General features: G+C 33.7%; 1 protein-coding gene across 1 annotated transcript in view; it reads right to left on the reverse strand.

The window, feature by feature from the left end:
- Positions 1-207: 207 nt before the first annotated feature.
- Positions 208-15,371, reverse strand: part of LOC126892658 (nose resistant to fluoxetine protein 6-like) — a 149,692-nt gene continuing 134,528 nt past the window's right edge. The window contains exons 10-11 of the mRNA XM_050662300.1: positions 8,495-8,637; positions 208-382 (exon numbers count right to left, since the gene is read on the reverse strand). Of these exons, the coding sequence (XP_050518257.1) occupies positions 239-382; positions 8,495-8,637 (287 nt within the window). The 3' untranslated portion in view covers positions 208-238. The remainder of the gene's footprint in view (positions 383-8,494; positions 8,638-15,371) is intronic.

The following is a 15,371-nucleotide window of genomic DNA, read 5'->3' on the forward strand; positions in this document are numbered from 1 at the left end:
TAAGAGGTAGTTATTGCGCATTTTTTAACATACAATTAAAATTTTTATATTCACCATTGGTGTGCATACGGGTCATATTACCCGGTTATTACCCTGAAAATTACACTCCAAAACGATCATTTACTGGGCTAAAAATAAATTTATTAATTTCTATCAAAGTTCCCAAAGATTTAAAAAAAATAATAAAAATAACAACGTTGTCTAGTTTTTATTACAGTACAAAAATAATTTGCTACTATTATTGTTCTTTCTTCTCTTCAGTATTTTTTGACTGTTGTGGCAATATATACTTTGTCACGGCTGAGACTGGCATTTCGAAAAATAATGTCAGCAATAGAGCTACCAGAAAAGAAGCTGCAACATCTGCCAGCAGATGGTAAACCTATAAAATAAATAATGCTTTATTATACGGAACTTTAAATTTCTTTGTTATTGGTTTCAAATGCAATATTTTCCACAATTCAAAGTTTTGTTTCAGAAGAAATAAACTTCTCATGCAGAAGTAAAAAATTTCGATTTGTATATTGATGGTATAAAATAGTTTATTAAAAAAACTTCTTAAAATGTCATCCAAATGGATTGCAAAAGGTTTTAGATCTAAATTACATAGATCACCTTCAGTGCCTATCATGAAGTATTTTAATGTTAAATTAAAAGCAAAAGGTTAAAATTTTGACTGTTAAGTAAAGTAAAAACATGTCTGTGGAAAATACTTACATTCTGCTAAGTAGATGAAACTAGCGCACTGGTATATACAGGAGAATGTAAGTATTGTCCACATGCTTTTTCTTTAACTAACAGTCACAATTTTAACCATTTGCTTTAATCTAACGTGGATATACTTCATTCTAGGCACTGAAGATAATCTAATTTAGATCGAAAACGTTTTGCAATCCATTTGGAACAGGGCCGGATTTAAGGGGGGGCAGGGGGCAGCTGCCCGGGGCCCCCCATTTCGGGGGCCCCCACAAAGTCCCAAACATAAGAGGTTTATTTAAACAGATATTGGCAGGAGATACAGGAACAATGTATGACAAGTATAAAATGAAGGAGCGTAGGAGTGATAATAGTGCATTGTTCATGGTTATGTTTTTGACCTTCCACCGGGTGAGTGTATTGCTTCGTTTGTAAATTCTTATCAAGTGATGAGAAGAGAATTTTGTGATAGGAAACATGCAGATACAGATAGTAGGCTTATGGATCACGAAATGTCTAAAGCACACGAAAGAATTGGGCGTATTGATACTGAAGTAGCAAAACAGGCCGAAGAAATAAAGAATTATTGGAAAATGGTAACTCAAAGACTAATTTTAGTGTTATAAAGTTTATTTGTGAACGAGATTTAGCATTTCGCAGCGAAACGGAGTTGTCGAGTTCATCACAAAATGAAAACTATTTGAAAATACTCCAGTTATTAGCTGAATATGATCAATTTTTGAAGCACCATATTTTAATAAATATTCAAATCCTGGAAGCGGACATGTCAACTATCTTTCATCAACCATATGTGGGGAAATTGTACATCTGATGGATTAAAACGTATTAAATGAAGTAGTTTGAAGGATTAAGAAGTCAAAATATTATTCAGTTCATATAAATCAATTAACTGTGATATTTCGTTACGTAGAAGGTTTCACTCCTGTTGAAAGGTTTACCATATTTTGCCAAATCGCCGTCATAAAGCAGAAGATATATTTAATTATCTAATGACAGTTTTGCAAGAACATGATATCGATCTGAAAAACTGCAGGAGACCGTTCTACGTTAATGCGTCAGATATCAATGGAAAATACAATGGTGTTCAGGCTGAAATTATAGAACAAAAAGGTACATATCCATACGTGGGTGCTCCGTGCTCGGTGTAGTTGCTTAAATGGATACGGCATGTGCTCCCCTACATATAAACAGCAAACCGGTTAAATCACTGGTTGGCGATCACCAACATATCCACTATGTGGAGCTGCTACGCCGAGCATTTAGCACCCACGTATGGATACGTACATTAATGTCTTGGAGTTGTGGATTCCTTGTGTCGCCCACTCTCTAAATTTAGTTTCAAAAGCTGCAACTGAGTGTTATCGTATGCATTAGCATAGCACCGCATTCTTTAATTTCTTAGAAGAACTAGCTATATGTATGTATTTTTCACTTCCTCTACATATAGATACAACTTAACAGAATGTTTAAAAGCTGCGTCGTAAAGCGACAGCAATACAGACCGTGGCAAAAATATTATTGTTCCTAAAAGAGCAAATACTACTAGATGGTCATGGAGATAATGCCGCAAAAGTACTAGTTAAAGGTTATAATCAGATTAAAGGAGCATTATCCAAAATTTCGGAAGACTATCAGCAACAATTTAAAACTCGTAGCATTGCAAATGATTTGTTGTACCTATAATCGAATGTGTTTACTGAAAACAGAGAGGATATCAGGGAGGACAAAGAACACAAGTCGTATTCATCAACTCCTTGACCTTAATTCAGGAGTGGCAGCACTTAGATCACTTATACAAATTTACAGTCAAGACGTGACAATTTCGGAAGATGTGAGAACATCGGGGAAGTTTAGCACTCAAAATTTTATCGCTATTATAGATCACTTCATTACGTGTAAGTCGGAGGCTTTCTGCTTTCTGCATATGAATCCATCCATTCCAATTTTGGATTTTTACATCATTTTGTAAAATTGGAAAATTTAACTCTGAATGAAATTGAAGCTCACTCACTAAAGCTTACCAGTAGCAATGATTTAGATGAAAACTTATGTGTCCATCTGGTAGAGTTTCTAAGATTCTTCATTCATTTAAACAGGAAATCAGCTCACCAAATATAAGCAAAGAATTTCAAATGTACCAACTGCAAAAAAAAGAATATGAATGATGCTTTTCCAAATGTTGAGGTGACACTTTGTTAATATTTAGTTCTGATGCTAACTAATTGCAGTGGTTAGAGATCATTCTCAAAATTTAAGTTAATTAAAAATCGACTTCGGCCTATGATGGGCCAAGAGTGTTGGACTGATCTCTCTACAATGAGCATTGGCCACGATGTCTAAATGCAACTTATGTCCCAAATAATCAAGAAATTTTTAATTAAAATATCTCGAAAACTTCCCGGACTTTAACCATACATCTTAATATTATTTTTAATATTTTACTGTAACAAGTTACAGCTCTTGTACTTTTTATTATTTAAAATTATATTTATAAAAGTAGATCAATATTTTTTTAATGGTAGGAGGTAGGGCCCCCACACCAATTCTGCCCAGGGGCCCCCACATGCCTAAATCCGGCTCTGATTTCGAATACATTTTAATAAGTATTTTAATAAACTATTTTATACCAATATACAAATCAAAGCTTTTTATTTCTGTATGAGTTTTTTAACTATGGTATACAGCCAGCTACTGGGATTTTCCCATTGATTTTGGAAATAAACTCATAATGACACCTATTTTCTGGTTACGCCTTTGTGGTTTCTATTACTTGCTAACTATATGCATGTTGGATAAATGAAAACTAAAGGGGAGTGAAAAGAAGACTAAAGTGATCATTTTTGATAATATCCCGTTGTCAAGCATTACGTCAAATGCCCTTCGTTACTGTGGAAAAATGGACATTCAGTTACATCAATGACAATTAATGTTTTACAACTTGTCACAGAGAACACCAAGAAACACGTTTAGCAAATATTCGGGTGAAGATATCAATAAAATATTAATGAAAACGTAAAAATTACATTGACAATCATTGGATTAAGTCAATAATTTCAAATACGCCATGTCTTGTTGCGTTTAAGGGTGGCTTCAAAAGAAATATGGATAATGCCTTCTTGATGCTGAGTTCCGTTGGAGAACTTGCATGACCAATGATTGAGAAGTCCTTACGACTAATAGGGTGGTCAGAATCAGTCATATGTTGGAATACCGCTGAATTTGGAAATGTTCTTGATCGTCTTCCTAAGTGAGGAGTGACACCTAAGTGTTCGCAACATCTGACATTAAAGTGACGTCGAGTCTTCCCGACGTACGTAGCTGCACAGCTACTACATTTGAATTGGTATATAATGTTAGATGCGAGATCACTAGGAATCATGTCTTTCACATGGAAACGAGATCCTATTCTTTCTAAAGTCGTGAAAGCAAATCTTAATTCTATAGAGGAAAATGCTTTTTTAATTGTTCTCCGGATGTTGCGTCGGATTTGTAAGCTGTGGTAACCAGTATATGGAAGTTTGATATAGATCTTTTCTTTGATTTCTTCTACTTTGCTGTTTGGTTGGAATGTGTTATTGAAAAAACGTCTGATGTATCTTTCTAAGAAGTTCAACGAAAAACCATTTTTACTTAAGATCACCTTTATGTTTTCTAACTCTTCATGTAGGAATTGCCAGGTTGAACAGATAGTGAAAGCGCGGTGAACAAGTATATTAATTTATTTATATATACTTATATATATATATATATATATATATATATATATATATATATATATATATATATATATATATATATATATATATATATATATATATATATATATATATATATATATATATATATACAAGTATATATATATATATTTATTTATATATACTTTTTCACCGTGCTTTCACTATCTGTTCAACCTGGCAATTCCTACATGAAGAGTTAGAAAACATAAAGGTGATCTTAAGTAATAATGGTTTTTCGTTGAACTTCTTAGAAAGATACATCAGACGTTTTTTTTAATAACAAATTCCAACCAAACAGCAAAGTAGAAGAAATCAAAGAAAAGATCTATATCAAACTTCCATATACTGGTTACCACAGCTTACAAATCCGACGCAACATCCGTAGAACAATTAAAAAAAGCATTTCCCTCTATAGAATTAAGATTTGCTTTCACGACTTTAGAAAGAATAGGATCTCGTTTCCATGTGAAAGACATGATTCCTAGTGATCTCGCATCTAACATATACCAATTCAAATGTAGTAGCTGTGCAGCTACGTACGTCGGGAAGACTCGACGTCACTTTAATGTCAGATGTTGCGAACACTTAAGTGTCACTCCTCACTTAGGAAGACGATCAAGAACAATTCCAAATTCAGCGGTATTCCAACATATGACTGATTCTGACCACCCTATTAGTCGTAAGGACTTCTCAATCATTGGTCATGCAAGTTCTCCAACGGAACTCAGCATCAAGGAGGCATTATCCATATTTCTTTTGAAGCCACCCTTAAACACGCAACAAGACATGGCGTGTTTGAAATTATTGACTTAACCCAATGATTGTCAATGTAATTTTTACATTTTCATTAATTATTGTTTGTTCCTTTAAAATAAAATATTAGTTAAAATGATTTAAAAAGACAGTTTTATTCATGAAATAATCTCAGCGAATTACCCTCGATCTCTAAAATTAATCTCTAAAACCATCCCTAGGGGGTATCGCAAAGAATATGTGCCCGGATGGACTGAAACATGTGAAGACTTATACACGAAGTTTCTCGAAAGTGGTGACCGAGAAATAGCCGATGAGCTTTTACACAACATCGATACAGCTAGACGCCAAAAATGGATAAAAACTATCGAAAACCTTGACTTCAAAAAATCAAGCCGGCAGGCATGGTCCTTGTTGCGGAAAATTGGAGGAGCTAACCAGCTGGAATCCAGAGAGTCTAAAATGTCTCCAAACAAGGTTGCCTCCCATATAGTATCTCTATCCAGAGCTCCACGAGATCGAACACATACAGTCCCTGGCCATATTATTATGACCACCTATGAATTTTTACAAAAATCAATTTTTACCACCTATCAATTTTTAAATTTCATTTTGTTATGCAATGTTAATGTTATGCATTAACTATAATATATTTAATAATAAACAGCAATAAAATATTTGAAAATATTACATAATATTTATATTTTTTTAATATTTTGTTCAAATTCTGACTTTAATCAGATGGAAAATATTTGGGAGCTTTTAAAACGAGAAATTTCCGATGAAAAGGTCACTAACGAAATTGTTTTGATTAAAGGACTAATATGTCGTTGAAACCACAATAACAAATTGAAGCAAAAACAAATTAACTGCATTCAAAGTGCGTATGCCAAGGGGGCTCAGCAAAATATTGAAAAAATAAAAATATGTGATATTTTTAAATCTTCTATTGGTGTTTACAAGTATACAGCAATAAACCATTTGAAAATATCACATATTTGTATTTTTTTAAATATTTTGCTAAGTCCCCTCTAACTTTGATTACCGCTAGTACCCGTCTTGGCATACTTTGAATGCAGTTAATTTTTTTTGCTTCAATTTGTCATTGTGGTTTTAACGATATATTAGTTCTTTAATCAAAACAATTTCGTTAGTGACCTTTTCATCGGAAATTTCTCGTTTTAAAAGCTCCCAAATATTTTCCATCTGATTAAGGTCAAAAGTTTAACAAAATATATAAATATGTAATATTTTCAAATATTTTATTGCTGTTTATTATTAAATATATTATAATTAATGAATAACATTAACATTGCATAACAAAATTAAATTTAAAAATCATATTTTAAACATAACGTACTTAGTGGAATAGTTGATTTTTGTAAAAATTCATAGGTGGTCATAATAATATGGCCAGGGAGTGTACTACCAACGTGAAAAGAGACTTAAAGGCATTAAAACAAATGAACAGAACGAGCTCCGAATATTCAGCAAGAATACTTATTTCTGAAATCACACATGCGCTGATAGAAATGAAATCAGGTAAAGCTCCTGGGTTTGATGGTATCCATCCAGAGTTCTTGATACACAGTGGTGCATACACGAAACAGTGGCTTGCAATGTTCTTTAATGATATACTTCAGTCAGGTAACATTCCTTTCTCACTTAAGCGAACAAAGATAATTGCATTTCCGAAACCGGGCAAATCAAACGATAAGCCAGAGAACTACCGCCCCATAGCTCTACTCAGCATGGTATATAAACTATTAGAAAAGCTTCTCCTCAACAGAATTAGTCACAGGATACTAGAAAATGTCCCCATTGAACAAGCTGGCTTCTGCCCTCATTGAAGCTGTACGGACCAAGTGCTGTCATTAACAACTTTTATAGAAGCTAGTTTTCAAAAGAAACAAAAGACAGCAACAGTATTTATAGATCTAACAGCAGCATATGATACTGTTTGGAGACAGGGATTAATATATAAACTGGCCCGTATTATCCCCTGCAGAAAGATAATTAACCTCATTGACAACATGCTGACAAACAGAGCCTGCCAGGTTATAATGGGAAAGGAGACGAGTAGACAGATGAAACTTAACAACGGTCTTCCACAGAGTCCAGTCCTTGCCCCTTTACTTTTCAGCTTATATATTGCTGACACCTGAAACCGAATCTCGGAAGTTTGGATATGCTGACGACTGGACCCTTGCAACAAGCCACCAATCTTTAGAAACTACAGAAATCACTCTCACGAATGACTTATCTATACTCAGCGAATACCTTAAGAAATGGAGACTACAGCCAAGTACTACAAAAACTGAAGTATTAGCTTTTTATCTCAACAACAAGCTGGCAAACAGAGAATTGCGAGTGTATTTTAATAACAAGCTGTTAAAACACAATAAATACCTGAAATACCTTGGGGTTACTCTAGACAGAACGCTCACATTCAGAGAACACCCAGGCATACCCATCTGGTCGACACCCAACTAAACCGTGCTATGCGTATGATAACAGGCACAATTAAGTACACCCCTACAATGTGGCTACTTACCCTTAGTAATATAGCACTACCCAACCTACGCCGCGAACATGCATTGGTTAAAGAATATAACAAAATAATGGACAGTCGCCAGCTTCTAGTCCACAACGACATCCCCGATATTCTTGTAAACCGTCTCCGATCCAGTTTACCCCCTCTACTTTGACTTAAATACCCGATGGAGAGAAGATTGGGAAAGTATGACAGATCCGCATTACCATAGTCTACTGGACATCATCGGGAAACCTGGCGAATTTGAACTCCCCCGTAAGATTTGGGCAGCCTTTAATCGAATTCAAACAAAATGTGGAAGATGCGCCGACTCCCTCTACAGATGCGGTAAACTCCCCTCGCCTTCTTGTGACTGCAGCGCTGCAAGACAGACGATCAGTCACATTGTTCAGGACTGCCCACGCAGAGCATACACAGGCGACCCTATAGACTTTGTAATGGCAACCGAAGGGTCAATCGAGGATACTATAAAAAATTGGACATCTGTTTGTGATGCATTGTATAATGCATAAATCTAAATGTATTCTGTGATGTACTTAAGCCATACGCTAAATAAAAAATTAAATCTAAAATTATTATCGACTTGTTACCCTCGCGACACTTTCACGTAATTTCATTCCCCTTCGGGTCGTGAAATTAAAACTGTCAAAGTGTCACTCTGGAAACAAATAGATAATTTTAGAGCTCTAAATTTAACAAAAACAAAATTTCCGTTGAAAAAGTGTATACTTACAATCAGCATTTCGGAAAGATATACAGGAGTTCTCGCTATACCTGCTCTGGACAAAATTAGTGTACACTGTACCAGATAAACACTATACGACAATCTACCCAGAACATACACTGGGCGCCATTTTACTATTTGTTCGGTAATTCCTAAAAATGAAATTGTTTTTAAATCCTTATTTGTTAATAAATAAACAAGAATAAAATCCGCTAAATGCCGCAAATATGAGTGGGACACACAATCAGCCGTGTGATGGATGACCGAAGTTATCTTTAACGTGAAGTTATCCTGTAGTTAAGTTATAATCCTCGAATTGGTGTGATGTATCATATTTAACTTAACTACTTGCGTTATTTCTTGACAGTTCTTGAGTTATCTGGTATATCAACTGTCACTTTATAACGCGACGTTAAACCTCAAGTTATGAGATAACTCTGTAGTTATGTAAGGATATGTAAGGTTAGTTCACCTTTTGACTTGTTTTTAGATAGAAATCAAGTGAATATTCAACGAAGAACGCTGTTTCATGTTGTTCTAGGATTTTGTGCGGCATGTTATTAATTATATAAAAAGCAGCCAGAAAACTACAGAGGTATCAACTTGTTAAATACTACCCTAAATCTTACAACTAAAATCTTACAAGACGTAATGAATCAGAAGATAAGTTTAGCAGATAACAGGGTTTTCATACTGGAAGATCGTGTACAGATGCAATATTCGTCATAAAGCAAATTACGGAGAAATCACTAGAGTATAATAGACCAGCATTTCTATGTCTGATTGACTTAAAGAAAGCATTTTACAGAGTAAGACTCAAAGATGTAATCCATCTTCTGTATATTAGAGAAGTCCCTCTAGATATCATAAAAACTATTGAGAACATCTACCAAAACAACAAAATTAAAGTCAGAATAGATGGACAACTTACAGAACCTATAGATATAGGCAGCGGAATAAGACAGGGAGACTCATTGAGTCATATGCTTTTAAATTTAATCATGGATGAAATCATCAAAAACGTCAACAAAGGAAGAGGATATAGAATGGGAAACAAAGAAGTAAAAATACACTGCTACGCAGACGACGCAATATTGATAGCCCAAGATGAAGATAGTCTGCAAAGATTAGTCCACAGATTTAACATAAGAGCAAAAGAATTCAATATGACAATTTCATCTCAGAAAACCAAAACAATAGTAATCAGTAAAGAACCAATCAGATGCAAAATATAAATTAATGGTATCAGTATTGAACAAGTAATGGAAGTAAAATACCTTGGAATTACATTGTCAAGTTACGGAGACCTAGACAAAAAAGTGAGAAATCAAGTACAAAAAGCAAATAGATTGGCAGGATGCCTTAATAACACTATATGGCGAAACCGACATATTAACACTGAGATGAAGTCAAGAATTTATAAAGCCAGTGTAAGACCAATAATGACATATGCATCAGAAACAAGACCCGATACAGCCACAACACAAAGACTACTGGAAACGGTAGAAATGAGAGTACTGAGATGAATTACAGGAAATACACTGAGAGATCGAAAGAGGAGCGAAGATAGTAGAAGACAATGTAACGTAGTGTATAAACGGATGGACACTAAATAGAAAAAAATAATGGAACAACCACATAACCAGAATGGGGGAGACACGTGTGGTCAAAATAGCAAGAAATAAATCACCAATCGGCAGAAGAAGTATCGACCGACCGCGCAAAAGATGGAGTGACAACCTTCCATAGAGGTATCCAATCCGCCAATAAACAAGCAGAATGGCTTGTAAAGAGGAAGAAGAAGAAGAAGATGTTATTAATTTAATATCAAATATAAAGCAGTGCCAAATTAAAAATATCAAAACAAAAAAATAGACTTCAAATAAGAATTAAAAGCCCGTAGGTAATAATACGATTAAAATAATAATTAACAATAAAACGTAAAGCTAATAATTTAAGAATAGAAGGGTAACACAATTTTAAAAATCATACAAAAATCAATTCGAGATATAATTATTGTTGAATATCAGTTGAAATTTTTAAACATATGCAGTGTTGCCATAGAAATTTTTATAAATGCACTGGAATGACTGAAATAGTGACATAAAATGTACTAAACCAACACATTTTGTACAAAAACTTAAAAAAACGTCGTTTAATGATATTTGAAGCAAATTTCTTATATCACAAAATTGGAGGTTTTTACTTTAAGGTACTTTAGTATCAAAAGTTTGGTTGTTAATTGTATCAAATTGGTACAATTGTACCAACTCTTGCAACGCTGCTTTTATGGGTATCTTCCCCTTAGAATATAAAAAAACAGGAAGGAGTCCTTTCGTATATCAACAACACCTTAAATTTCTAGCGGAACCGGCCATCTTGAACGTCTGTGGATGACTCATAAGTTTTTGTAAACGAGGTAGAAGGTGTTTGTGTATTGGATCAGCTGTGTGCATAGGCGTACCATCTGGTAAAGCTCCTGTATATGCAATCAATTAGCTGAAGTTATTAGTATAATAAAACGTTATTTAACTGACTTTTCAACAAAATATTATATTAATACGTATTTTCTCTTGATCTGTAGCTGTTTGTTTAACATCAAAGATGTAATAAAATCGTTAAGAATTTCTTTTCTTCCCTCTTTCAAAGGTACGTCACTGGAGATAGAAAGCAAATCTGACAGCTGATCGCCATTTGCAACCTCCTTCCTGGCTCGTAGTCATTTCTCATTGTACTCCTTCCTAGTTTATTTTATATTCTAAGATCTTCCCATCCTGTCAAGCCTGTGGCATGTTCCGATCAATCTCTCGCGCTCACTCCAACTTGTAGTATTTCTACATAAGGTTCTCTTTGTTACTTCAAACTTTGTTAGTCAAATGTTATTTTTCTTTTTTAACGTTGAAGAAATATTGTAACGGTGACAGATACATCACACCGAATTTACGTAAATAGTTATGGGCACGTTATCCCTGAGAGTTATCTTAACTTTAACTCAAACTAACTTCGTTCATCCGTCACACGGCTGAATATTCCAGCTACAAAAGCACTATTCCAGCTGAATATTACGTGGAGCAAGAATGTATTTTCATTTGGATGGAAAATAAAATTCTAGTTTTATTTTGAAAAATTTTTCCATAATATTTGCTAAATTTGAAGTAACGGGTGTCCCACTAAGAATGGCGCTCGGCCATATCTCAGGAACCGTTTATAGTACAGCTTTGGGGAAAAAAATGTTTAACAAAAGTTGCCTCGAGAAAAGCCTGGAAATTATTTTCATAATTTTAAGTCCACCGCTAGAGGGCGCAATTGAATATCAAAAATTAAAAAATCGAAATTTTACAAAATTTGCCTAATGAAAGGGCACTGGAAATCCGATTATCGTATTCTTCATAAAATTCTGCGCATATTTTATTTCACAGGTTTAAGTCTACCTGTGCAAATAAGAGGTGGGGGTGAGTGGGAATCTTGTTATGAAAAAATCGCTTAATCGCTTAAAAGTCCGGTTCTGCTTAATCGATTTTTGCAAACTTGGTCTTGTTGAAAAGAGCTCGTTTTCGTCAATGTAATAGTTATAATTTGGAAACAGCCTATTACGTAATATGTCGGCTAGGAGGCGCTATTTATTTTCTTTTTAGAAATCTAGTTTTCTTTGGAAAATATTAAATACAAGTATGTATTTTTTTCTTGTATTACAAAATTAGACCAAATTATCAACAGAATACCGAAAACCGCATGTCCATACCTTTTTTCTATCTCGAGATATCTTAAGAAGCGTGTAAATTTTAAACATAACGGCTGCTGTCATATAAGTGAAAATATATAGAAGCAAGTAGTGTGCTATGGAAAAAACAAAGAAACATTTTCCAGGTGTCACCGTATATAATAAATCAAAACAAAATATGAAAAACTCTACTACTGGGGTGACGTCTGTCTTTGGGGATATTTCATTGCATATAGTCTAGTCGCAACAGGTGCATTTCTTATGCATTAAAAGAATGTGGCTATCATGTCAAATGCTTCTTAGTTTGTAAGAATCATCTTGAATTTCACTCTGTATAAATTTTATATAAAATTTAATAGAAACAAACCGCAACACACCATCAATGAACAAATTTTTATGTTTTACTGATTTGACACATAATTTGACACATTTGAAGTTAATACTTCTAATAGTTCTATTTTTTCCATAGCACACTACTTGTTTCCACTTTGACTTCCTTAACTTAGTTTACCGGTGACAATAACAGTTATGTATTTATCTTAGTTGGGAATAGGATAATTGATATTAAAATATAATGAAATAAAAATTAAAAATTTGTGTAGAAAATCTGACGTTTTTACATTTTCTACGATTCATCGAGAGAAAAGCAAATGTGCGGAGGCAACAATTCATAAAAATTTACATAATAACGCTATTTTTTTGGTATTATTTTAAGTATTAAAATTAGTGTAATATTTAAATAAAAATAAAATTGAACTGATTAAAATATATTTATTTCGTTAAAATCATCATAATAGAAATATAACTTCTTACTCGCGTACAAAGTACACACACTCTTGTTTTGTTATATTTTATAGTGTTATTTGTCTTATTGTTGTTTTGATTCATTATATACGGTGACATCTGGACAATATTCTATTGTTTTTTCCATAGCACACTACGTGTTTCTATATATTTCCACTTATACGACAGCAACAGTTATGTTTAAAATTTACACGTTTCTTAAGATATCTCGAGATAGAAAAAAGGTATCGACATGCGGTTTTCGGTATTCTGTTGCTAATTTGGTCTAATTTTCTAATACAGGAAAAAAATACATACTTGTATTTATTATTTTCCAAAGAGAACTAGATTTCTAAAGATAAATAAATAGCGCCTTCTAGCCGGCATATTACGTAATAGGCTGTTTCCAAATTATAACTATTACATTGACGAAAAAGAGCTGTTTTCAACAAGACCAAGTTTGTAAAAATCGATTAAGCAGAACCGAACTTACAGCGATTTTTTCATAACAAGGTTCCCACTCACCCCCACCTCTTATTTGCACAGGTAGACTTAAACTTGTAAATAAAATATGCACAGAATTTTATGAAGAATACGATGATTGGATTTCCAGTGCCCTTTCATTAGTAAAATTTCGATTTTTTAATGTTTGATATTCAATTACGCCCTCTAGCGGTGGACTTACAATTATGAAAATAATTTCTAGGCTTTTCTCGAGGCAACTTTTGTTACAAATTTTTTTCCCAAAGCTGTAGTATAAACGGTTCCTGAGATATGGCCGAGAGCCATTCTTATTGGGACACCCGGTACAACGCACGACAAAATAGTTTTTATTTTGAAGCTTTCTTGTGGCGCGTAAAATATTTCAAAATTAAACTAGAGTTTTATTTTCCATCAAAATCAAAATACATTTTTGTGCCACGTAATATTCATATCAGCTCTTTTGTAGCTGGAATATTGTGTGCACCACTCATTTTTACGGCGCTTAGCCGTTTTATTCTTGTATCAGGAGCTTTTTAAACTTTTTTTATAAATTAGATGTATGAACTTAAATGTAATGTTTCTCGATTACACGTTAAGCGTTATAAATGGTCGCCATTGTAGCATTATCGCCCAAATGATCTAGTAGTTATGACACTAAACTTGTGATAGTGCAATCCCAGTTCATATCCCAGTCATCACAATAGATAATTTTTTTTCAATATAATTTTTTGTGTCGGTTGAATGTGTTCTAGATTTTTTCTATTCGGAACAGATTAAAAAATATATTGGGATAGCTGACAAATGAACTCCGATTGCCCGATCAAATTTAGTGTTGTAACCACTACAACTAGACCATTTCGGCCATAATGGTTAAATGGATTATACTTTTGGAGCTCGATAACTTCTAGGCCTTAACTGATTTTGATCACCAAACATAAATTTAACCCGGGAGCAGTCGAGCACACTTTTGTCACGTAAGCAGTCGCGCGTAAAGAAAAAATCTAACAATACGAATTTAAAACAAATTTATATTTTTTAATAGTTTTATTTACTTTTTATGTTAAAACATAACTATTTCTAACAATTTTAAAGTTAATTGGTTCTCACCAAAGCCATAAATTTCACAAAAAAAATAAAAACAAAATTAAAAAAAACATTTTTTTTTAAATTCCCACGCATTACTACAATCCTCTTCGAAGCACTTACGAGTGTAAAAATTATGTTGCAAAATGTTTCATTAAGTTATCACGGAAAAGGATAAAATGTTAGATTTTATCTACGGCGCGACTGCTCCCGGGTTTCAAGGTCAAATGTATTAACTGAAGATATTATAGGATTTAGCGAGCTTAGAAAACCGTTTTTTCCCAAAAGAAATAAAGCGTCGATTATCCAAACTAATTGGGGGACAGGGGTGTTCGGAAAATCGATGTTTTCGGATATTCCAACTGTATTGATATCATCATAATGGTATCTACACTCCTAGCGGAGTGATTGCCGGCCTCTTTGGGCTCTTCCGATTCGTTTGTCGAGGTGAATCAATCCGCATTAACATTTTCGTTTTACAGTTGATTGTGTGACTTGGCATCTTTTACAATTTTTCTCCATTCGTTCCTGTTTTTGCTTCTGGTTACCCATTCTCTGACTCCCATCTTCTTAAAGTCCTTCGCTATCTGGTTCTCCCATCTAGTTTTGGGTCTTCCTCGTATTCCTGTATTGATATAGGAATACTATTTGGACGGGATTCTGCAGAAAGGATCCAAGTCACACTTTGTTAAAACCGAGATATTAGCCAAAAACTTTACGATAAAATTTAAAATTCTCTATTAAAAATAATCATGGTTTAACATTAAAATCGTCAATAAATATGCATTAGATTTGATTTAACGCTGTACTTAAACT

This window comes from Diabrotica virgifera, chromosome 9, assembly GCF_917563875.1.
Source record: "Diabrotica virgifera virgifera chromosome 9, PGI_DIABVI_V3a".
NCBI lineage: Eukaryota > Metazoa > Arthropoda > Insecta > Coleoptera > Chrysomelidae > Diabrotica > Diabrotica virgifera.